The 24526-nt window shown below is 42.5% G+C and overlaps 1 protein-coding gene across 1 annotated transcript in view; it reads right to left on the bottom strand.

Moving 5' to 3' along the window:
• The window catches only part of LOC308369642 (transient receptor potential cation channel subfamily M member 1-like), a gene marked incomplete at both ends in the record, with an annotated part of 120576 nt that overhangs the window by 21092 nt on the left and 74958 nt on the right, over window positions 1–24526 (bottom strand). Inside the window, 4 exons of the mRNA XM_080844143.1 lie at window positions 1899–2150; window positions 6473–6601; window positions 15022–15141; window positions 18635–18748. Coding sequence (XP_080700269.1) covers window positions 1899–2150; window positions 6473–6601; window positions 15022–15141; window positions 18635–18748 — 615 coding nt within the window. The remainder of the gene's footprint in view (window positions 1–1898; window positions 2151–6472; window positions 6602–15021; window positions 15142–18634; window positions 18749–24526) is intronic.

Below are 24526 nucleotides of genomic sequence, written 5' to 3'. Positions count from 1 at the left end.
TACGGTGTGCGCTCAATGAAAATGTAGACTGATATCCGTTCTTCGCATAAAATGAGCCAAAGCCAATGAGTTTGAGTTTGAAAAAATGATTAGAAGTATTATTTTTGTTTTGATCAAAAGTGAAAATGGGTCCCACAGACCCGAATACCATACAAGGGTTAAGGCTATTGACAGTCTTTTCTGATTTACAGGAAAACAAAAGAAGATATCCATAAATCCCTCTGTATTTTTTTCCCCATCTAATATGCCAACAAAAGGGAAAAGGAGTTTTTAACCTGGCTTTATCCCATGATCAGATTTTTTCTTTTAAACATTATGCAAATTAGCGCATATTTAATGAGATAATGCATAATTTGCATATTCAAACATCAAAATACAAAAAACTTGTAATACATTTTTTTCTCATCTAAACAAGAGTAATCAACTGAGAAAGTTTCATGGTGATACCTATTATTTAAGATTTTTACCCTATTCACCTGTAGTGTCTCGCCTTAATGGATAGAGAGCAACGCTACCAGCATTACTCCATAGCAAATTACTATGCTGACAGGGCAGTGTCCTAGCGTAGCTGCTAGGTCAGTTATCTGACAGTCTCAAACATCGACAATGCTGTTGTCCCAAGGAGGTGAACTTACTGTGAATATGGATGGAATGGTGGAATTCCCCATCATGTAGGAAAGTAACACTTGCTTTTTAAAACTAGAATAAACTACAATATAAACTTATAGTTATATTTTAAAATAAAAATAAATTGTCTGAAATCTTACTGTCCATTTTATTTTATTTTACTGTGCAGGGTTGTAGGTTACCAATTATTAACCTAGACAGGCAGATGAAGGCTAGCATATCAATTCAGTTGTTTGGAGAATGTGTGACTTTTAACTTAGTAAAATATTTAGTTTGTACAGACAGTTTTATGTTTTGATAAAAGCTCAAGATCTCAGTGGTTCCTTTGTCCTGATTCCCAAGGTACACAGTTAAATTATGTTTACACTCAAAACTTAATTAAATCATGGACAGTATGTGATTAAATGGAAGCATTAAGCAAACCTATCTGGCCAACTTACAAGAGCCATTTACTGTAAAGTTTGGTGGCCCAACCCTATTCAATTTAGTTGGACCCAAGCCTAATAAATAAGTCAAATCACCCTCAATAAATTAAGTTGACCCAATCCAAGTACATCTTGCGGAACTAAACAGATAATTGCTTAATGCTGAAAGAAAGCCATTTAATCACGTGGAAATACTTTCCATGATTTAATTAAGTTCATTCAAAGAGTTATTTCTTTAAGTATACACTTCACTTTCTGCACATCCTTTTGTGGGATCGCAAGTCATCATTAACCCAACATGCAAGTACGGCAATCTAGACTATTCTCATTCGTAGGTCCACGTTGGTGGAACGAGCTGCCTAGCACTACCAGTAGTCTGGCTCTACCTTAAAGAAGCTCCAACTCTTCAGAGAGCACCTCCCTTCCTAACTTGCACTTCTACTAGTACTTAACTTGCACTTACATCAGTCATCTGCACTTTTTTACTATTTCTTATGTAAAATAGTATTTATTGTGACACTATGTCTTTATTGTTTGTAGCTTGATTGTTCTCTTCCTTTTACGTCGCTTTGGATAAAAGCGTCTGCTAAATGACTAAATGTAAATGTAAGGTGACTTTTTATAAGAATGTATGACTTTACCCTTTTAAACATTGTTGAGACTCCTTGAAGGCAACACGACTGAAGATGACCCCGGTATAAAGTATTTATTCATAAATATATAAACAAAAACATAGACTAAGGAAATGAATACGTTTTTTTTTTTTTAAACCAGTGAATCAGTCATCTCAAAAGAATATGCATTTGAAAGACCAAATAGTGTTGAACTGTAAGCGTAGAGACTCACCATCTTGCCCATCATCATGACATAAGGTCCCAGGTATTTGTTGACACCAAAGATGTCGAGCACACGTATGTACCAGAAGATGATGTCCACACAGTAGATCACGCGCCCGTACCCCATATAGGGCTCATTCTGGAGTCGGAGCAGCAGGCCCAGCAGGAACACAGAAATGGCTACCAGGTCTGTGATGTTCCAGTATTCCTCCAGCCACACATTGATCTTCTGCTTTAGTTTACCAGGGTCTGACATCAGAATCTAACACAAACAAACAAACACATTGATCTTCTGCTTTAGTTTACCAGGGTCTGACATCAGAATCTAACACAAACAAACAAACACATTGATCTTCTGCTTTAGTTTACCAGGGTCTGACATCAGAATCTTACACAAACAAACAAACAAACACATTTATCTTCTACTTTAGTTTACCAGGGTCTGACATCAGAATCTAACACAAACAAACAAACAAATGTATCTTCTGCTTTAGTTTACCAGGGTCTGACATCAGAATCTTACACAAACAAACAAACAAACACATTTATCTTCTACTTTAGTTTACCAGGGTCTGACATCAGAATCTAACACAAACAAACAAACAAATGTATCTTCTGCTTTAGTTTACCAGGGTCTGACATCAGAATCTTACACAAACAAACAAACACAATCATTGAGCAGTCACTATGGAAAGAGTTTTTAATTCCGCTCAGATTTATTATGATGAAACTAAATATATATAAAAATACAAATACACTACACAAATCCAAACATATCACAGATTAAAAAAAAATGCACACAGCTTTTCATGCAGCAGTCAAATAAAGAACTTCTAAAGCTTTTCTGACATAAGGATCTCCTTGCACATTTGTGCCGTTGGGCCCTCTGATGCTTGTCTGGTCCTAGTGAGATTCAGTTTGCCCTCTGACAGGATTGGACACTTTGGTATGAAATCTTCAGTTTCTTAGCCATTTAAACCTGAGGCATAGGTAAATGCCTTTGTTCCTCAAGACAACAATGAAGTGATACACCTCTTAAAAGGAGTCTGTTTTGTTTTGGACATTTTTGCAGGAATGGCAGCACCTTAAACCCAAGGAAAGACGACTAAGCTGCTTTACTGAACAGAATAATGGGTGTTAGGAATGCTAACACAATTGGTTTTAAAGCAACAATATGGAGGAATGAAGGCTGTTGTTTGTTTTTGCATGGTAGTTCTGATAGCTGTAAGTAAGCTTACTGGTCAGGTAATCAGTCGGTCTTATGTTGCTACCAATGTGCTGAAGCAGAAAACCTGCCTGAGGCAACACGAGTTAGTCCAGACAGACAGGTTAAAGACAACTCTTAACTCAGACCCCACGATTCTTATAAAACTTACTGTTACAACTCTAGAGCCTAAAACTTCAGATTGATTTGATTCACCAGATTGTGGCTACAAAATTATTGCGTAATCGATGTGAGTACTTAAGATGACTTTGTGGTTGTTGTGAGAACATTTGCCATCCCTGATCGGTGAAGCTAGCTAATGCTTCTGCTCATTGTATGAATTTGGTGATGAAGTGACTTCTCTACAAGTCTGTTATTTTTCACTGGTAGCAGAGGGATAGGAACGGAAATATTTTAGAGATATATTGGGTCTATGGTCTATACCATACCTGGGCATTGTACGGCCCGCGGGCCAAATACGGCCCTCCGGGTGATTCTGACCGGCCCGCGAAAGATTACATGATAATTCCACTTTTTTTATTTATTTATTTTTTTTACAAAAAAATCATTTTCATTTTCAAACTGTTTTTTTAAGGACTTCGGAATACCAGCTGTAAACACAGCTGAAGTGTTGAAATTGAACTTGAAATTGAATAAGGTGCCAGATATCTAGAGACTTCCAGGCGAAAAACACCTGTTGGTTTGCCCAACGATAGATGCTGCGTGTGCTTTCTATTACTGTGTATGCATGGCAAGTTTGAGAGCGCCGAAGTTGCGTAGTGGCCGCAAGCGGTATTGCAGACAGACAGAGATTTCAAATAGGATATGAAGATGAAATCTGACATATAGTTTCAGCGTTAAACTAATAACATAATTGCTGTCTGTGGTTCTATATGGGCTGTGGAAATAATTTAGAAAAATTATAGTTTGAGATGGATTGATAATTGATATAATTGAGAACCCCTGGTTAAATGTGTTCTTGGACACATCAATTTGAATGCTGGACCAAAGTGTTTGATTTAATTCAATTACAACAAGGCCTAATACAAAGATGAGCTGTAAGTACAGTTTGGAGTCTGGACAGTCTTTTTTACTCAACGCCTCAATAGGTAGATCTTGCCTTCACCAAGGCAAAGGTTGGTGATCTTAGGCCTAAAAAGTTTGGGGACCACTGATGTAGGCATATAAAGTCAAAAAGGCAACAAAACTGGGACAATTTTCTTAACACAGTTACACAGTTCAGTGACTTGTTGTCTTGTTTATTTTGGCTACAAAGATGATGTGATGTCTTTAGAAAGCTAAGAAAATCCTTGTTTCAATAGTATATGAAACTCAAAATGCCCTTTGTTATTAATGTGACTAAAAATGAGTCAAATGTTACACATTTTGTTTATCATTTTGGAAATTCAATTTGAATAAATTACTCTTATTATGCATAATTGAGTTCGGCATTTTGGCCCGGCCCTCCAAAATATTTTCAGTTGCTCATTTGGCCCCCTGGGGAAAATAATTGCCCACCCCTGGTCTATACATACACGACATACACCTGCATTTTTCATGAACATAATTGAATGTGGGGTCTCTCAACCAGTGTTTTAACCGCCATTGGTGTTATCTTATCGATTTTCCAAATCCCCATTAATTCTCAAAGGGACTTTCTTTTTAAAACCGGAACGTGCTAAAATGCTAATCCACCGCATACAAAATTATTGTCCACTGCCTCTTCATGCCTACTTACACTCTCTTCTAACTTACACTCCAACCATGAAAGTCGTTTTTTTTTTTTAAATGCAGGCTTTCGCCCAAATAAGGTATTTAAACCCAACTTGGAAATAAGTACTCTGTACTCAGTGTGGAACATTCAGCTTCAAAGTGGCCTCAATCTAATTTATTCTCTCTGAGATAAAGTTTGACGGTCATTTTGAATGGCCCTTCAAATGCCAACAGAGTTAGAACTGCATAGTTTAGCTATAGATGCTCAGTGGTCGAACCTAATGACCTAATGGTTGTTTTGATCTTTGTCAATATGAAAAACGCGATTTTAGAGTTTGGGCAGGTGAAAAATGGCATTTGATGAAGGTCATGTTCTAAAAGTTGAATGACCAGCACTGAGCCGCAGATTGCACACAGCACCAACTTCATTTCATTAATTGCAAAAAAATTAAATGTACTGTATGTTTACATGCCAGCAGCTCTCTAACATGGCTTCAGGTAAACTATGCTACTTTATTCTTGTTTATATTTGTGGATATCATTCTACTCCTTGGCGGACGGTGAAGATGCATTTTGCATTAGAGTTGGGCAACATCTGCACAAGATAAAATGTGTTTCCACAAACAAGCAAGCCAAATTGTTACATTTTTGCATTTGTTTGTAAAATGTGTTCCACAGAGATGCAAAAATGTACAAGCATTATTACAAACACCAAAAAGGGAATGGTCCTACACATGGCTATGTGAAATGCAAATCCAAATATTCACAGGAAATGGCCAAAAGAAGGCAAAGAGAGCTGCAGGCATGCCTGTGGGCCAGGCGTCTGAAACACCTTGGGGGAGCGGATCAGTGTGCGGGTAACTAATTGGCTGCGGCACAGAATCAGAGGAGGCTCTTGGCTGAGCTAGCGATGGGGACACCTGCCATCAGTGACCTCCAGATGGCAATATTTGGTCAGGAATGGACCATGGAGAGGAATTTCCTCCTGCTCACCACCACCTACCCTTACTGTAACCCCAGTTCATACTCCCTAGGGAAGGGGTTTTCATCTGGTGTTGTCCCAGGGACAACCGTTCTGACTAGAAAGTAATTTGCGGCCCACTGATGTGCCTGCACACGTGTTAGTGTTTGTTACCAAGGCCGCCACGCCCCCTCCCACCGCACAGATATTCTGCCCATGACACTTAAATATGTGAAATTGTCAGGGTAGATCACTAAAGGCCGTCGCCACGTCCCCTCCCCCCCGGGCACATATTTCGCCTGTACCACTTGTCAATGTCATTTCTTCGCTGAATGTGGGTCTGCATCAGTATACTTCAGGCAATTGCGACTGCGGGATATAAGGTAAATATGAGTACCTTACAATATACTTTGTTACAAAGTTTAATAGTTTGTCTTTCTGAAATTGTGCATAAAGTGGGTTTTATTTGTTTACTGATTGAGTACAGACTATTAATGCATTATTAACGCAGATGCTTTTACACTGTAAATTTGATTCCATGGCAGGAAACCTGTCGAATCTTTTCCATTCCAAGAGTGATAATATAAGAGATGACGGCACACCTGTCGAATCTTTTCCAGTCCAAGAGTGATAATGTAAGAGATAACAGCACACCTGGCGAATCTTTTCCAGTCCAAGAGTGATAATATAAGAGATAACAGCACACCTGGCGAATCTTTTCCAGTCCAAGAGTGATAATATAAGAGATAACGATCCATTCTTGCAGTGAAGGCCAGCGCTCCATCTTCACCAGGATGATGTAGTTGAAGAGCATGAGGTAGCCAAGGTAGGCCGTCTGGAGAAGAATAACACAATGCATCAGGATGGGAGACATCTTTAAAGTTATTATATGATGTCACATACATTTAGAAAGCATATTCCCAGATATTCAACTTGTGCCATGGATTACAGAAAATTAGTTCTCAGAACATTATTATATTATTCATATGGATGAATGCTAGCCTAGATGGGTTCTCTGGTTCTGATGAGCTCTGATATTTTTGAAAGTGTCAGCAACTTTATAGTCAGCTTTGAATACCTCCATTCATATGAACGGCCATCTAACATTTATGACCTTGTCACTATGGTATCAACATTCCTCCACATCCTTACAGAAGGCCTTTTCACAATGGGATTTATTTTGGAGAAGAGAAGAACACGACTTTTTTACAGTGCACCACAAACATTGTAGTCATACACTATATCTATACTTGCAAAAGTACATTTGGCACATATTACACTGCATACCCATACAACATGTTTTATAACAGTGAATAGCTTAGAACTAACACTAGCATACACAGCAAACACTGCTGTTTATAATTATTTTGACATGATGCATGGGCTATGACATGATGCATGGGCTATGACACGATGCATGGGTGTGTCCTCCACTTGGGATGGCTGCTGAGGTTCAGCAGGCTCTGGGGCAGGTGACGTGATGAGGCAACAGCCTTTCCCTGCGGTGTGACTCCCAGGCCTGGTTGAGGCATTTGGCCTGGGGGCTTGGTCCTTCCTCGCCAGGCTGAGGTCGGTGGCAGATGGGTCCAGCCGCTTTTTTGACTGGGCCGCATAGAATTTTCGCTACTTGTTAAGATATGTTAAATATGGAATGTTCAATGCCTTATCTCGCTGATGTGTCTGAGCCCGACCCAAACCAGAGTATCATTTTTAGATATTTGGCCGAACTCAGCCTGGCCCGTCGGGTCCTGTCAGGTTCCTCTCTACTGCACACCCCTTCCAAATTCAACACACCTGCCCTAATCACCTGTCTAATCCCCTGATTGCCTGCACCTGTCACAAACTCCATTTAAACTCCTCATTCCCTTCACTTCTCGTCTGGCCTCATTGCACAAAGGACTAAACATCCGAAAACAAACTGCTCCCGACATCTACTCCTACAATCTCTTTTGTTCCTTGGATAATGACTCCAGGTCCTGGCCTCTCAACTGCAGCCTCGACTCCTGCGGCGACGACTGTCGCGGCCGCTTCTCCTGCGACAGCCGCTGCGGCTCCTACTCCTGCGAAGATGGCAGGAGTGACTCATTCTCCCGCTGCTCCTGCATGCGTAGACAAGCACATTCCCGCATCAGACTGGAACTTGCAATCTTGGGTATGGGAGGCAGGTGTGCTTGCAAGAAGGCTAAAACCTATTGGTGCCGTCTGCCACCAGCACAGTTCTTAAGGTGTCTGGGTTTGAGGTTTGCTCACTGCACAGCATTGCACCTGCCAGCTACCATTACACACACAGATCCAGGTAAGAACTAGTATTCAATGAGAGGAGGAGCGCACGATGCGAGTCGACTCACTTGGTGAATGAGACGCGCATTGCATGCGATCTGAGGCGTAGCGCACGAAGAGAGTCGCTCGAGGCGCATTGCGTGCGCACATTGCCTAATAAACGTGGTTGACTCTTATTAAAGCTCGAAAGAAAAATAAAATTCACAATGCAATTTATTTCAATGTGATTTATTTCTTAAAAAAGACTTTACAAGATCAACATCACAATGACTAATGGTGCAACAGTGTCTTCAAGAACTGTCCGTCGAAAACTGGGAGAAGAAGGTTTTTTTGGCAGAATAGCAGCAAAGAAACATTACTGAAAGAGAACAATTGAGTGTAACGCCTGAATTTTGCAAAAGAACACAAGAAATGGACAAAGAAAGATTGGTTTAAGTGTTGTGTACTGATGAGTCCAGGTTTGAATAGTTTGGCAACAAGCAAAGCGTGGATGTTCCACGAAGTGAGGGGGAGAGATATCAAAATTAGTGTCTCTTGCCAACAGTTTACAAGGAGGGGGTAGTATTATAGTGTGAGGTGCAATTTAAGCCTCAGGAACAGGTGACTTTGGCTAAATTGATGGCATCATGGATACAAAAGTATACCACAACATTCTGGTGAGGCACAGAGTTCCTTCTTGGAGACATCTTATTGAGCCTGGATTTATTTTCCATGAGGACAATGACCCTAAACATTATTTTAACTATTGCCGGATCTACTGGCGACAAGGAATCTGCTGGAACATTGAAAATGATGGACCGGCCCTCTCAAAGTCTGGACTTCAAATCCATCAAGCAAATTCGGGGCAAGTTGGAAAATAAACTCGACAGATCTATTGGAAATTCCAAGGAAAGCCTTTGGCTTGAGTTGCAGAAGGCATGGGATAACATTTGTGTTGAAGTTCTCAAGAAATATATTGACTCTATGCCAGAGAGATGTGCTGCTGTAATTGCTGCAAAAGGTGGGCGTACCACATATTAAATAATAAAAGTGGATAAAAACAGTAGGACTCACTTCATCTGATATTTGTTGTGCTCAGAACAGCCATCTGCATGTTTCATGAACATTATGAAATTAAATCATGTTTTGGAGGCAAAAAAAAGGTAATCATTCTCAGATCTGTCAGGTGTTCTAATAATTTTGGCCACCACTGTATATCTTATCATGCCTCTTACCTCATTCATAACTTCTATTGCTACCTTCACATGTACTTACTCCTGCATCAGCCCTTTGCATCTACCTATATCATATCTGCACTAATGACCAACTATTGCTGCCAATGTTACTACTGCTCATACCCCATATATCTTGTACTGTCATATCTGTACTGTATAGGTACATCCCATCTATTTATTTTATATTACCACTATAGAATATAGAATAGCCTACTCTGAACTCTTGCTATCTGTACTTCTGGTAAGAACCCCTCAGTACTTGCACTCTGTGCAATGACAATAAAGTTGAATCTAATCTAATTAATCTAATCTAATTTTTTGACCTCTTGATTTTTGGGGAAGTTCATGTGTAAAGCTGACCACAACCCCCTGTGTGCGCCAGTGTTGTCAATCACATGTGCGCGCGCAACATTTGCGTCATGTTATCATTGTCAACTTGTGGGAGTTGTATTGTTTAACGGTGAGTTCTTTGGTAGATTAAATTGTAAACTTTAAATACAAATGCTTGTACAACTTATATACATTATCTGTAAGGTTGTCAGTGTGCAGTGGTAATGTAAGTTGGATTCGTTTTCGTTTTTTCCGTGGAAATAAATGACAATGCTTGACCATATAGCTATTTGATTTGTCTCTTTAAAGAAATAAATGACAATGCTTGACCGTGTAGCTATTTGTTTTGTCTCTTTTAAAAAATAAATGACATTGCTTGACCGTGTAGCTATTTGTTTTGTCTGTGAGAAAGAGTAAGAGCTTTAATAAGAGTCTCAACCACGTTTATAGTAGCCTAGGCTATGTGCGCCGTGTCAACCACGTTTGTTAGGCAATGCGCAATGCGCCTCGATCGGCCCGCTTCGTGCGCTACGCCTCAGATCGCATGCAATGCGCGTCTCATTCACCAGGTGAGGCGACTCGCATCGTGCGCTCCTCCTCTTAAAGAAATAAATGACATTGCTTGACCGTGTAGCTATTTGTTTTGTCTCTTTAAAAAATAAATGACATTGCTTGAGCGTGTAGCTATTTGTTTTGTCTGTGAGAAAGTCTCAACCACGTTTATAGTAGGCTATGTGCGCCGTGTCAACCACGTTTTTTAGGCAATGCGCAATGCGCCTCGATCGGCCCGCTTCGTGCGCTACGCCTCAGATCGCATGCAATGCGCGTCTCATTCACCAGATGAGGCGTAGCGCATCGTGCGCTCCTCCTCTTATTGAATACCGGAACTTAGCTCACAGATCACATAAATGTGCACTCTCTTTACCTCCAAAGCATCAAAGCATACATTTAATGTTGGTATGAAAGCAAAATTGATTTCCCCCATCAAAGCAGGCAAGCCCTTACATTTCATGAACACTTGTGGTAATGTTTTATATCTGGTGAACATGGACCAACTCGATGTGAAAGCATTAGTTGCCTCACTCAACATGGCTAACAAATAATACCAAAAGACTGACTGCTGAGAGGCCGCCAAAGCCATGTTCAACAGTTGTTCCGGACCAGGTTCAAGCTGAACCAAGAATTGGGTCGATGCCTTCCCAGCTACTGCTAGGACCAACAGGGTATTCCTCCTCTTGACTCAAAGTATGCTCAAAATTCCCTGGGGCCGGTATTTCAAAACTTGTAATCCAGATCAGAATGATCCAGAATGTCCTCAGCCTGGGATCAACCTGATCTATCCCGGTATTTCAAAACTTTGCTGGATTGGATCAGAGTGATCCTGATACCGGCAGATTGGGATGTCCAAATCGGTCCCGCCCCCTGGATCACAGACAGGAAACAGGAAATGGAGCAAACATTTGACCAGAAAAAGGATAAGCTAGCACAACTATTGCTTCTAAATTAAAGTATAATCTTGGTCAGTGTTGATGCGTCCTAAGACTTGATGAAAGGCAATCATTATATTGAGTTAACCAATTACGTAAATCAGCACAAAGTTGAAAGAAGAGCTCGGCGATCTCAAATAAAGCAGAGTTTGCGCTAATGGGAGCTTACGCTGCTCCATTGACTTCTGTGTTAAGGAGCCAACAAGTTGGTAAATAGGCTAGCGTCTGTATGTTGCGGTCCACAATGCACATTTGAATGCATTTACTCGCAAAGCATTGTGTGTAGATTTTAAAATATGTTGTACATATCTTTTTGGGGAAACAGTTGTCAACAAAGGGGGCAGCCCTTTAGCATCTGATCAGGATTTAATCCAATCCAGGAGGATTAATCCTGTTGGAGGATTAATCCTGTTGGATCATTTCATCTGTCCAATGTATATTTGGTTACCAATCCCTTTTCCATTTCCTTGCCTACTATGTTCCCATGGAATTTTAGACACGTAGATGTTACAGCAATGGGTGAGAAGTCTCACCACAGGGAGGAGTCTGGTCTTCCTGCACAGCTGTTTTCAGATCCCTGCCTGTTGATTATGCTGTCCATTGGCCTTCCTATTTTCCTAGTTTCAACCTTTTCCAATGCTTCTGTGAAGTCTGTAGGGACCAGTGGGGGTTGGTAAGTGCAACAATGTTGAATGAAATATTTGTTGTTACAACAATGGCAGCAGTGCTAGAGCAAGAGACTTGATACAAACAGAACTTTCAACAGTAGCAAAGTCCTATAACCCTCTGGTATAGATTATAGATATAGACTTTGGTGTTATTTGGCTCAAGAGAGACAGGGCTAGCCAAGGCAAATGGCATTTCAGACTAGATGTACTCTGGTGGTCTTGAAACACCCATCTGACAGGGCTTTGTAGCTGAACTCATTAACCCTAATCCTAACTTTTCCCTCATCCACTGTTACTTGCCATCTGACTCAATGTTAATGGATGGTTGTACTACAAGTGACAGAAACATACAGTGCCCTCCACAATTATTGGCACCCCTAGTGAATATGAGCAAAACAGGCTATGAAAAAAAATGTCTTTGCTGTTTATCCTCTTGGTCTTTCACTCAAAATATTCACAAAAATCTTACCTTTATATTGAAGTAAAATTATTGAAAGAAAAAAAAAACTGTTGACATTAAATAAATATTTCCCCCCAAAACATGTGTGGCACAATTATTGGCACCCCTTAATTTAATGTTTTTTGCAGCCTCCATTTGCCAAGATAACAGCTCTGAGTCTTCTCTTATAATGCGTATTGAGGTTGATGAACACATGGCACGGGATCTGAGACCATTCCTACATGCAGTATCTCTCCAGATCCTTCAGAATCAGAGTTCAAAGTTTGTAGACTCGGCTTCAGCTCATTCCCACAGATTTTCTATGGGGTTAAGGTCGGGGGACTGTGATGGCCATGGCAAAACCTTTATTCTGTGGTTGGTGAACCATTTTTGTGTTGATTTTGAGGTGTGCTTTGGATCATTGTCCTGCTGGAGGGTCCAACCATGGCCCATTTTAAGCTAACTGGAGGGGGCTGTTAGGTTTACATTTAATATCTGCTGGTATTTGATGGAGTCCATGATACCATGTATCCTAACAAGATGTCCAGGACCTTTGGAAGAAAAACAGCCCCACAACATCAATGATCCGCCACCATACTTCACAGTGGGTATGAGGTGCTTTTCTATATGGCTATCTTTCTGTCTACGCCAAACCCACCTTTGATGTTAGTTGCCAAAAAACTTTATTTTGGTCTCATCTGACCATACAGTGCCTTGCATAAGTATTTACCCCCTTGGATGTTTTACCCTTTTATTGCTTTTATAAATCAGTCATGGTCAATATAAGTTGGCTTTTTGGACAAAAAACTGCAAAGCAGTTTCATTAAACCAACTCGATCCTCACGATATCCAGTTTTTCTTGAAAGTTCCGTCTTGAAAATGGCTTTGTAATTGTATCAAAAACTGGAATTAGCAAGTTGGTGTAAACTAGTTTATTTTAGTTGGTTAATGTAATTATATTTAGTCTTACCAATTGAAACAACTAGCATAATAAGCATTGTAACAAATGTACATTTTCGCTTTGTGTACGTTTTCGCATTCGCCAACTAAACTGAGCACTGAGGCACTGCATCAGTCTGCCTCAGTATCCAATCAAAGGACGTTTACGTGTAACGTTCAACGCAAGGCCTGCTAGCTGGCCCAATGTCGCCAACTCGAAATCTGATTCAACTTAAATGAACTGAAACAGCCAGTTGTGATAACCAATCAGATTTCGAGTTGGCGACATTGGGCCAGCTAGCAGGCCTCAGGGAAGATTTCTTGGAGCCTGGCAACACATGATAGTTGACGGACCACCACTGCTCAAGTGATTGTAGTGGAACGACACCTGTGTCTGGAAGGTCCATTCACTGGTCAGTATTCAGTAATCAGTATTCCTGGCTACTGTTACACCATGGTTAATTGAAAGGTTATTGAAAAGTATAGGTCAGGGGATACAACAAAAATGTCCAAGGCACTTAACATCCCCTGAAATTCTGTTCAATCCATCATCAAGAAATGGAAGGAATATGGCACATGTGTAAATCTGCCTAGATCAGGCCGTCCTTACAAACTGAGTGACCATGCAAGAAGGAGACTAGTAAGAGAGGCCACCAAGACACCTATGACTACTCTGAAGAAGTTTCAAGCTTCAGCAGCTGGTATTGGAGAAACTCTGCATACAACAACTGTTGCCTGGGTTCTTCACCAATCAAAGCTTCATGGAAGAGAGCCACTGTTGAAAAAATGCTCCACTTTGGTCTCATCAAACCACAGAACCTTCATCCACTTGATCATGGAGACTCCCACATGCCTTTTGGCGAACTGTAGTCGATACTTTTTTTCAACAGTGGCTCTCTTCCATGAAGCTTTGATTGGTGAAGAACCAGCCTGCTCCTCTTCACCAATGGAAGTGGTTGCATGGCTGGAAAGCATTAGCACAGGAAATGTAGTAACACATCAATCTTCAGTGTGTAAGGTTCCATGGTTGTAGTGTGTAAGGTTCCATGGTTGTAGTATTTGTCAATGGATTACTTGCTTTGAATTTTTGTTTCTTTTCAAGTACATTATGCAGTTTATGGGCCTCATTCGGCACAAGACCAAGCTTATACTTAGCTGACACTCAGCTAGATCAATTTTGAAATGTGTGTGCCAGATCTGGGACAAAAGAAACAATAATATTAATTTTAAAGCATGTGAACAAGATCTGGGCCGGAGCTAATGATTCAGTTTTCAGTGTATGGGCCAGTTTTGGGCCAAGCGAGCCAGCCAGAAGTGGGCCAGAACTGAAGCAAGGGTGCTGCCCAGATATGTATTGGACTATATCTGGAGTGCAGGCTACAGTATGAAACATGTTATTTATGGAACTCATGACGCAGGTTAGGCAATGTCATTGATAATAGCTAGTGTCTCACACATTACTGCTTAACATTATTTGTGTGCTGTTACCTGTGCAGCAAACATTATAAAACATTTAAAACAAATTTGCAAAAGGAAGTAGGCCCTATTATATTTTATAACGCTATCCTGCAGTAGTATTTGGCTCAAGCTAATTTCTTTACATAGATTAGTTAGCTCTAGTAGTCTTTGTTAGCCTTCCATTTTTCGCTATAGCCTACTATACTGTAGTATGCACATTTCGTGCTACCTTCAGCACAGTGTTTGGGCACTGGTTTTCATGTTACGAACAAAACCCCACATGCCAGACTCCTCCTCCGTCATGCGTTGGATCAACGCATTGCAACACAATGATGTGAGTGTGCCATAAGTGCATTAAAGTACAGCACTCTGCTTTTGGTATTTTCAAACATCATGAGGGACAGAGGGGAAGAAATAGTAGTTGGTAGCACACAACTCACAGTATTGAACCAGAACTTAGTGAAGGGGGCATTGTAGAACTCATAGATCTTTTTCCCAATGGGGACACGCCTCTGCTTCTTCCCAGCGTTCTCCTCATCCTCCTTCTTAGAGTCTGTGTCCTTAGAGAATGTAAGCACATTATGACAGTTATAAGTCTGACCAGTGCCAAAAGGCTTTTGTGTGCTTGAATTATTAAATCTAGAATCAAAATACACCAACATTTTAACCTTGAATTGCACTTGATTAAAATATTCTCTCTTGAAGTTTCTTCTAGTATGTTTCTGAATGCATGCTATAACAAAAAAGGCATTTGTAGATTTCCATGTCATTTCTGATAAATAAACACTTATATTTTTTTTTACTATTTGGCAAAAGTAAAATTAAATTGCTTCGTTGTTGTTTACAAGCTTGTGGTTTAAATGGGCTCAAGTCCTGACCAAACACTCTACTGTTAAAACGCTCTAGACCTCCTAAGTGAATTGCAGTACAGGGTTTCTGGTCAATGGGACTGTGGACATGGACTGTGGACAGCCCATAACGTTGATGCTAGCTCCACAGCAGAAGGGCACAGTGGGAAAAATAAGAACTGTTAACGCAACGCAGATTCGCCACTATACCCATCTTATCTGAACACTGCTGAGCACTGCACAGTGAAATATGGGGTCAAGTGTGTGATCTCTCGAATTAAGGACAAATAGTTTCATATGCAATATTTTTCTATAATAAATTAACACATTATTTTCCATTTTCCAAAAACCTTGGTGTAACTATCAACCAAGACCTCCTACTTGACTCACACATAAAACAGATCTCAAAGACATCATTTTTTCATTTACGCAATATTGCCAAAATTAGAAAGGTCCAATCCCTCCAAGATGCAGAAAAACTAATCCACGCATTTATTACTTCCCGCCTCGATTACTGTAATGCTCTCCAATCAGGATGCAGCATCAACTCAATAAAGAGCCTCCAACTTATACAGAATGCTGGTGCCCCTACACTCACCAGAACTAAAAATATGAACACATCTCACCGGTTCTCGCCTCTCTGCACTGGCTCCCCGTCAAAAGTAGAATTGATTTCAAAGTACTCCTGCTAACATATAAAGCCCTAAACGACCTGGCTCCAAACTACCTCAAGGAATTATTTCTCCCCTATTGCCCTCCAAGGCTGCTCCGTTCCCAGAGTGCAGGCCTCTTGGTAATTCCAAGAATATCAAAAACCACCAGAGGAGGCAGAGCCTTTAGCTACCGAGCCCCCCTCTTCTGGAACAATCTCTCTGCCTCCATTCGAGAGGCAGACACCGTACCTATATTGAAATCAAGACTAAAGACATTCCTCTTTAGTGCATCCTATAGCCACAAGTAATTGCATTGACAAACCCATCATCTGCTGCGCCAGCCACCCAGACATATCCGAACACAAACATTTTCTAATAAAAATTAAAATATGTGCTACAGACAGCGCATGTTGTACCGTGTAGGAAGGCCTTTACGGATCCCGGGTACAGCATACAGCGGTGTTGCGACTGTCACCAGCCTGTGTACCCTGCAACCCTAACAAAGCTTACGACTAAAATATCCATATGTACTAAACCAAACAAAATGCTAATTGCCAGCATAACTAAACATATCTAAACACATGCAATACCTCCCTAATTACCAAAACTGGGCTTCAGACAGCGTATGTTGTACCATGAAGTAGGGCCTTTATGGATCCCGGGTACAGCAAACGGCGCATGTTGAGACTGTCACCAGCCAAATGGGCACTGCTGTGAACCCTGCAACCCTAACAAAGCTTACGACTAAAATCTCCATAATGTACCAAACCAAACAAAATGCTAAATGCCAGCTTTACTAAACACATTTAAACACGTGCAATACCCCCCTTATCAACAAAACTGGGCTACAGACAGCGTATGTTGTACCGTGAAGGAGGGCCTTTACGGATCCCAGGTACAGCATACGGCGTGTGTTGCAACTGTCACCAGCCAAGTGGGCACTGCTGTGTACCCTGCAACCCTAAAGCTTACGACTGATATCTCCACATGTACACTACCAAACTAAATGCTAAATGCCAGCATTGCTAAACATATCTTCTCCCTTTCTCTCTCTCTCTCTCTACTTTCATATTATATTGCTTATGCCTATAATAACACTGATAAAATAGCCATATTGCCTACTGTTAAATCTACTACCCAAAGGTATCTCCCTATCTGTTTCTGAAATTGATGTCTACTAACATAAATGTTCTTTCTCCCTTATAGCATGTTCCAATTGCTGATGGAAGTGGAAACATTGCTCCTCACCCCCACCACTCCTCATCTACACATATTATGGACAGCTGAACTCTACCCAGTCACTCTCACTTCCTTTTCTTTCCCTCCTAATCTAGACTATCTCCGCCATGGGACGCTGCTGTAGTCTCTCCACCAGGTCTACCTGTAGAAACCCTCCGCCAATTGCACCCACCGCATTGCCGTACACTTACTCTACCCCATACCCTATGCTAGCATTTATATACAAAATACACTATTGCCACCACTAAAATGTTTCTCTGTCCCTACATCCCTTCCCCCTGTAACAGTAACCCTATGAGTACAGTTTATACCAACTAAACTGGTCTTGCCTGTATCATGTATTTACCACCGGATGTCTGTATATATATACTATGTACATTGACTAAATGCGGCTGTGTACAACCCCTGTTGTTTGCCTTCCCCTTCTGCCACAAAACCCTCCCCCTTACCCCCTTCCTATCTCCACCCGGCCGACCTCAAGCAGATGGGTCCCCCTAGTCTGGGAAGTCCCGCCCCTCTTCTCCGGCCAATTTGATTTTGCCTCTGAAAAGGGTCTGGCAAAGATTGCACAGCCGTTCATTACAGCATTCTCAGGATCTCTGGGACCAATCACAAACTGGCTTTTGGCTACCTGGCGCGCCATTGGCGGATTTAAAATATCTACATATCAAAAGCGACACCTAAGAGAAAGGCACAGCAAACTATATACTGCTCTCGCGGCTGCCTTGGATGATTTCAAAGGCAAGTTTTCTTTGAAAATAGAACAGAAACTTGCTCTGAAACAATTCATACAGAAAAAATATGTGTTTGCTTTATTACCGATCGTTGTATCGTTGTATAGTATAGTTGGTCTGATTGGTTAAAGGCGTGTCCAATTACGTGAGTGAAGTGGACCTTCATTAAGTACTTTGCCAGACTAACTGAGCAAATGAAATGCAGTGAAGGGGCGGGGAATTCCCAGACAAGGGTCCCCCCTTATGTGCCGTGGTTCTGCTAAAGGTTTCTTCTTGCCTAACAGGGAGTTTTTCCTTGCCCCTGTTGCCATTGAGCTTGCACTAAGGGGGTTTAGGCTCAGGGCTCTGTAAAGTGCCTAGAGGCAATTGTATTATTATGGAGCTATATAAATAAAATTTTATTGAATTGAATTGAATTTTCACAACCCTAAAAATGTAATTAGGCTACACCTGTTTAACTATATGATAAAAATGTTGATGGTGTCCTATTTTCCGTCACAAAGTCAAGGCACCTTCTGGTTGTGCCATCGCATGTACCAACATTGACCCTGTTCTCACATTTGAGAATTTGCCATTTACCTTACAAGATTTGTCATCCTCCTGGTCTTTGTTGTCTTCGCTCACGGCAATATCATCTCCGAAGCGGAAGTCCAGGAGCAGAATATATGGTGGAAATACAATTCCCAGGATCACCTGTGTAAAAGGGCTGGAACTTTACTTTTCGCAATATCTTAACACAGTATGTATGCCTAGAAAAGGCTAAAATGAAACAATCATGTTGTCAAACTATTTTGTCTTTAATTGAAATGGTCATAAAGAAAGAATTACAATTGTTAGATGTATTTGTTGACCTTGCATGCTGTTTTCCCTCTCCTCCAATGTACAGCTTCCCAAAATTCCCTGGCTCCCCTAGAACCATTGTCATCATATGCAGAGTGATGGTAATCGTATCAACTGACCCAACTACCACCAACATTTTATGTTATACAATATTATATCATGTCAGAAACATCAAAGTGAGTCTTCTACGCTAGCTTGTTATAGATGATACTGTATATGATTTTTGAAAGAATAGCCATATTAGCTGGAAACAACCTAGACAATGATATGGTTAGTTAGCTAAGTTTTTTGTTAGCAACTAACAAACTCAATAACAATTTCCAGGTGGCTTGGAGAGTGTCTTTCAGTTACTCATCTCATTGCAGAAGACATGCAACATGCACTCACTGCAGAAGACATGCAACATGCACTCACTGCAGAAGACATGCAACATGCACTCACTGCAGAAGAAGACATGCAACATGCACTCACTTCAGAAGAAGACATGCAACATGCACTCACTGCAGAAGAAGACATGCAACATGCACTCACTTCAGAAGAAGACATGCAACATGCACTCACTTCAGAAGAACACATGCAACATGCACTCACTGCAGAAGACATGCAACACTGCAAAATATGCCTGGTCAAAAATTATGTGTAAATGCATATGGTTTAAAATTTGTCATCTGACCAGGACTGAAAAAACGTTATGTTTTATTGTCTAATACTATTACTTTTAAACGATAATTCTTTCATTATTAGAAGTTATGCTGCTCAATACTCAACTGACTTGTTAACCTACCTTTTACAAGGCTATAGGCCTACAGCTAAACGTACAACCGGTGTGCTAATTTAACTTTTACACCCTGTCAAATAAGATATTAATAGTATCAAGCGAGCTGTGTAGCCCTCCCACCAATGATGTGGCTCATTTCATTTAGTCTAGGGACAATATAACTACGGTTGTGGGATGCTAATTTAAATGACTCGGATAGAGTTTTGAATTCGCAGTTTAGACAAAAACAATTACATATTTATTTACACAACATATTAACAACAAACAGTTTAACACCGCAGACATAGCACACAATACCAAAATGTTCTACTGACCAGTATAATTTAAAGTTGGTGTACTTTCGTTGGAGCTCGTAACCGTCAATTAAAGGTGAAACAAACGTAATCCACCCACGACTATCCATATAATTCAGTGGAAATCCGTTGTCTTCTCCCGCGATTTCCCTCCTCTTCTTGAGCAATAGCAGTCAGTAGTTTAGCTCAGGAATAGCACCTAGTCTGCTCACAACTTCAAGGCATTTTTCCTGCACCAGCAGCCTTTAGCGAGGTTTGTGTTTCGCATGTAGTCTCGTTGGGAAACGTGAAACACTCCAATGCAAATGTCAATACCTCCTGTCCCGTCGTTTGAAGCAAACCTTTTAGCTCCGGTATTGGTCTCCCATTATTAATCATTTCACGTTTGGACTGAAAGTCCAGTTTTGAGAACTGCTTCAGCTTAGCAATACAATTTTCCATTTTCGACATCAAGGTCAGACAGACGTGTATAGAAGGGTAGAAGGAGTCCAATTTCAGAACCAGAAAATACCCGACAAGTGCGCTCGCCCCCTTCACTGAGGCAGTGGTACAATATTTTTCAATGCGTTTTGAGCTCAACTCAAAGGTTCTACGCTTGCGCACGCATGCGTAAAACCCAGTTTGAAGTGATTGCGCAATCCTTACTTTTGGCACTGGCTCAGCTGCCCATAGACACCAATGCATCTGCCTCAGTCCACGGCACGTCCCTGTTTTCAGTAACCGGAAATGCGCAAATTCAGCGATTTTGATAATAAAAATGCTCGAAATGATCTGAATCATGCAGAAATTACACCCATACCACAGATTAGTATATATATATATATATTATAAAATAAATATTCATTTTTCCCTACTAATCTGTGGTATGGGTGTAATTTCTGCATGATTCCGATCATTTCGAGCATATTATTATTTATTTTTTTTACTTTTCAAAATGACAGGTGAGGCTCTGCCTCCCCTGCCTCCTATGACCGCACGTCCCTGTCAAAAATATACCTCCAGCCTTATCTGACATCTTTACTCGCACACAGCATAAATGTTCAGGTTGAGACATAGCAATGCAGGAACCACAATAACACATCAAAGTGCTTTATTTTTGCTCTGGATAAAGTCGTTGTCATTTTATCCACCACTTTGCTGTGTTCTCTCCTGCAGTTTGTCATCATAGTCTAGTTCAGGGGTTTTCAACTGGTTTTGTCCCAGGGACCACCATTCTGACTAGAAAGTAATTTGTGGCCCACTGATGTGCCTGTACGTTCGTGCGTGTTTGTAACCGCCTCCGCCTCGCCCCCTGCCCCGTCACAGGTATTCTTTCCTATAACACTTAGATAAGTGCAGTTATCAGGGTAGATCACTAATCGCTGTCGCCACGCCCCCTCCCCCTGCGCACATATTCCGTTTGTAGCACTTGTCAGTGTAATCTGGAAATGTGTTGAAATATCAAAACTGATTTATAAAAATAACAAAATTCAATGGTCAACATAGGCTCATGTCGCGGACCCCCTGCAATCCCGTCGAAGACCACCAGAGGGTCAGTGTATTTGATATCCTCAGAAATTATATTTCTCGCCAAAGACACAAACCAAAGACTCTCTGTACTCACTCCTCTTTCATTCCAGAGTCACTGCTAATGCCGCTGTTGAAAAGGGGTGTGTTCAGCGGGTGTGTTTGCCTTATTTGGCCAGTTCAAGGGTTTGTGTGATTTTAGTAAATCTTCCGTGGGCAGGTTGTATCCCCGCTACACCCCTTTATGAACTCAGTCCCCATAGAACAATGACATGCCATTGGAACAGTAAAGGAACATTCTTAGGAAACATCTTTGGGCGCTAGTGCACCACACACAGAACATTATGTGCCCGCCGCACGGCATTATTGGAGCGACTATGCCGGCACGCTACACAGCCCCCACTAAGACTGATTGGTGTCCTCATCAACCCAAGTTCTTATTACAAAGTCCTTCAAGTGTGTCGGCAATCTGTGTGGTCAAGGTGTGCGCCCTGCTGGTGCGACCGTGGCACAGCAGCCAGCGCAGCCTCCGGAGCTGCCGCTGGGGATGGCACCGGTGTTGGTGCGGGGCCAACTGTCTCACAGTCTCTTTCTGCTCCAGTCGGTGCCAACGGCCGGTATGGGACGAGCCGATCTCGGTGGAGGGTCACAACCTTCCAATGCCCTAACACCCAAACCCGGTACACCAAATCAGACAGTCTTTCCAGTACATCACACAGCCCTATCCACTGATTAGAAAGTTTAGGTGAAATACCTTTTTTTCTTTCCGGGCAGAATACCCACACCTTGTCACCGGCTTAGCTGTGCAGGCGTTGCAGCAGTGAACAAAGAGCTGCACATCGTGTGGGCATCCTGGCCAGTAAAAACGGCCTCATAAGCGGTGAAGTGTTTTTGATTTGCCAAAGTGGGCAGCCCCCACTGCACCAACACACAGGCTCGTAAGCAAACTGGGACCACCAGCTGGAGGACATCATGACGCTTGTCACAAGCCCACCAGCGTCGGTGCAGCAGCCCGTTGTGTGAGACAAAGCAAGGCCACTGCAAGTACAAAGCCTTGGTCTCAGTGTCAAGTGCAGAGACGTCAGTCCATGGTGGGCGTTGCCCCGCACTTATCCATGACAAAACCCTGGCGAGGACTGGGTCTTTAGATTGTGCTTCCTGCAGCTCCTCAGCTGCAAGAGTGTCCCTCCGGCTGTCCATAGGTGACGCAGTCTGCGATACTGAGCCTTTGGCCGTGACTCTGCAGACCTGCGTCGCGGCATCTACCTCCCCTCCGTCGACCGGGCTTGGCTGAAGTGCGCTGCTGGCCTGATGTGTTGTCGTCAGAGGGACCTACTTGGAGCCAACAGACCATGTGAGGCTCTGGCATGGCGGCAGCTGGACTCCTCGCCTGGGTGCGCTGACAGTAGCAACACTGCTCTTCTACACAGGGGCGCCTGGACAAGGCGTCTGCGTTGCCGTACAACCGGCCAGCTCGGTGGCGGATCTCAAAATCATAATCTTGAAGAGTCTCCATCCACCCAGCCTGATGGCGCTCTGGTTCTTTGAAACTCAGCAGCCAGGTAAGTGAGGCGTGATCTGTTCTCAGTAGGAACCGCTTGCCGTACAGATAAGTACGGAAGTGGTGGATGCCCAGCACCACTGCCAACAGTTTGCGTATGGTGACACAATAATTCCGTTCTGCCCGACTGAGTGAGCAGCTGAAATAGGATATCACCTGTTCCCCCTGTCCCCCTTCCAGGGAAAGAACCGCACCGATCCCCACGTCACTAGCATCCGTATCCAGAACGAACGGTAGCTGGAGGTCGGGAAACGCCAGTACCGGGGCCTCGGACAGTGCTTTCCGAAGTTGGAAGAACGCGTCATTGCAGCTCTGTATCCACAGAAATGGCTGGCCTTTGTTTGACAGCTGGTGCATTGGGCTGGCAACCGTGGTGAAGTCTTGGATAAACTGTCGATAATAAGATGCCAGACCCAAACTTCTGAGTTCTGCCACATCACGAGGAGCAGGCCAGCTTTTCACTGTATCCACCTTAGCTTGCCAGTGGCTACTCCCGCTGCCCCCATGACATGGCCCAGAAACCCAGTCTGTCTCCTCAACAGGTTGCATTTCTTTGGGTGCTGTTTTTATCCAGCCCCGCGGATAGCATTGAACACTTTCCCCAAATTCTCTAGAGCCCCTGAAAAGCTGGTTACATGACATAAAATATCGTCCAGATACACTATGCAGCAACTACGTGGCATGCCCGCCAGGACTCTTTCATCAAGCGTTCAAAAGTTGCGGGTCCATTACACAGTCCACAGTAAATGCAGTTTTTGACCGGGCTTCAGGGGCTACTTCTATTTGCCATTACCCGCTCCGTAAATCAAGCGACTGCAGGTGCCGCCCACAGGCTGTTGCTGGGTTCAATCACCCCCGCCTCGGACATTTCTTTGACCGTCTGTTCTGCTACCGCTCTCTTGGCGAACGGCAGTCGGCAGGGACGAAGTCGAATCGTGTGGGAATCTCCGGTGTCAATTTTTATGTCGCACCAAACTCGTGTGGGTACAATCATTATCCCTAGCAGCGAAAATATCGGCATACCTGTCGAGTAAGTCTTGTACCTGGCCGCACTGAAGTTCTTCCAGCCCTTAACAGCTTCGTAAACATATCTCCTGTAGGGCTCGTTTCGTCTCGGCCGAGACTGGTGTGCCCCGACTCGGTGGCGGCTGGCTGTGATGTGGGCTGGAGTTCGAGGGGGCTGGGGGTGTGGTTTGTGTGTCCGGGAGAGCTGGACGTGAGGCGATGTTTGTTTCTGTCTTCGTCTTCGGTGACGCCTCCGTGAAGGAGTACTCGCTCTGTGCTCCTGAACTAGAGGCAAGGCTTGTGTTGCCGATGTTGCGAATCCTTACCAAGAATTCTCCGTTGCCCGTCGAGACACAGTGTCTGCTCCCAGGTGAAGCTGTGCCTGGGAAACATCTACCATGGCCCCCCATTTCTCCAGTAAATCCAGACCCAGGATACACTCCTCCTGAATGTTCGCCAACCAGAACTGGTGGTGGGTTGTCACCTGG

Source organism: Sprattus sprattus (assembly GCF_963457725.1).
Source record: "Sprattus sprattus genome assembly, chromosome: 8".
NCBI lineage: Eukaryota > Metazoa > Chordata > Actinopteri > Clupeiformes > Clupeidae > Sprattus > Sprattus sprattus.
The sequence above is the reverse complement of the archived record's forward strand: the minus strand, read 5'-3'. Positions and strand labels throughout refer to the sequence as shown.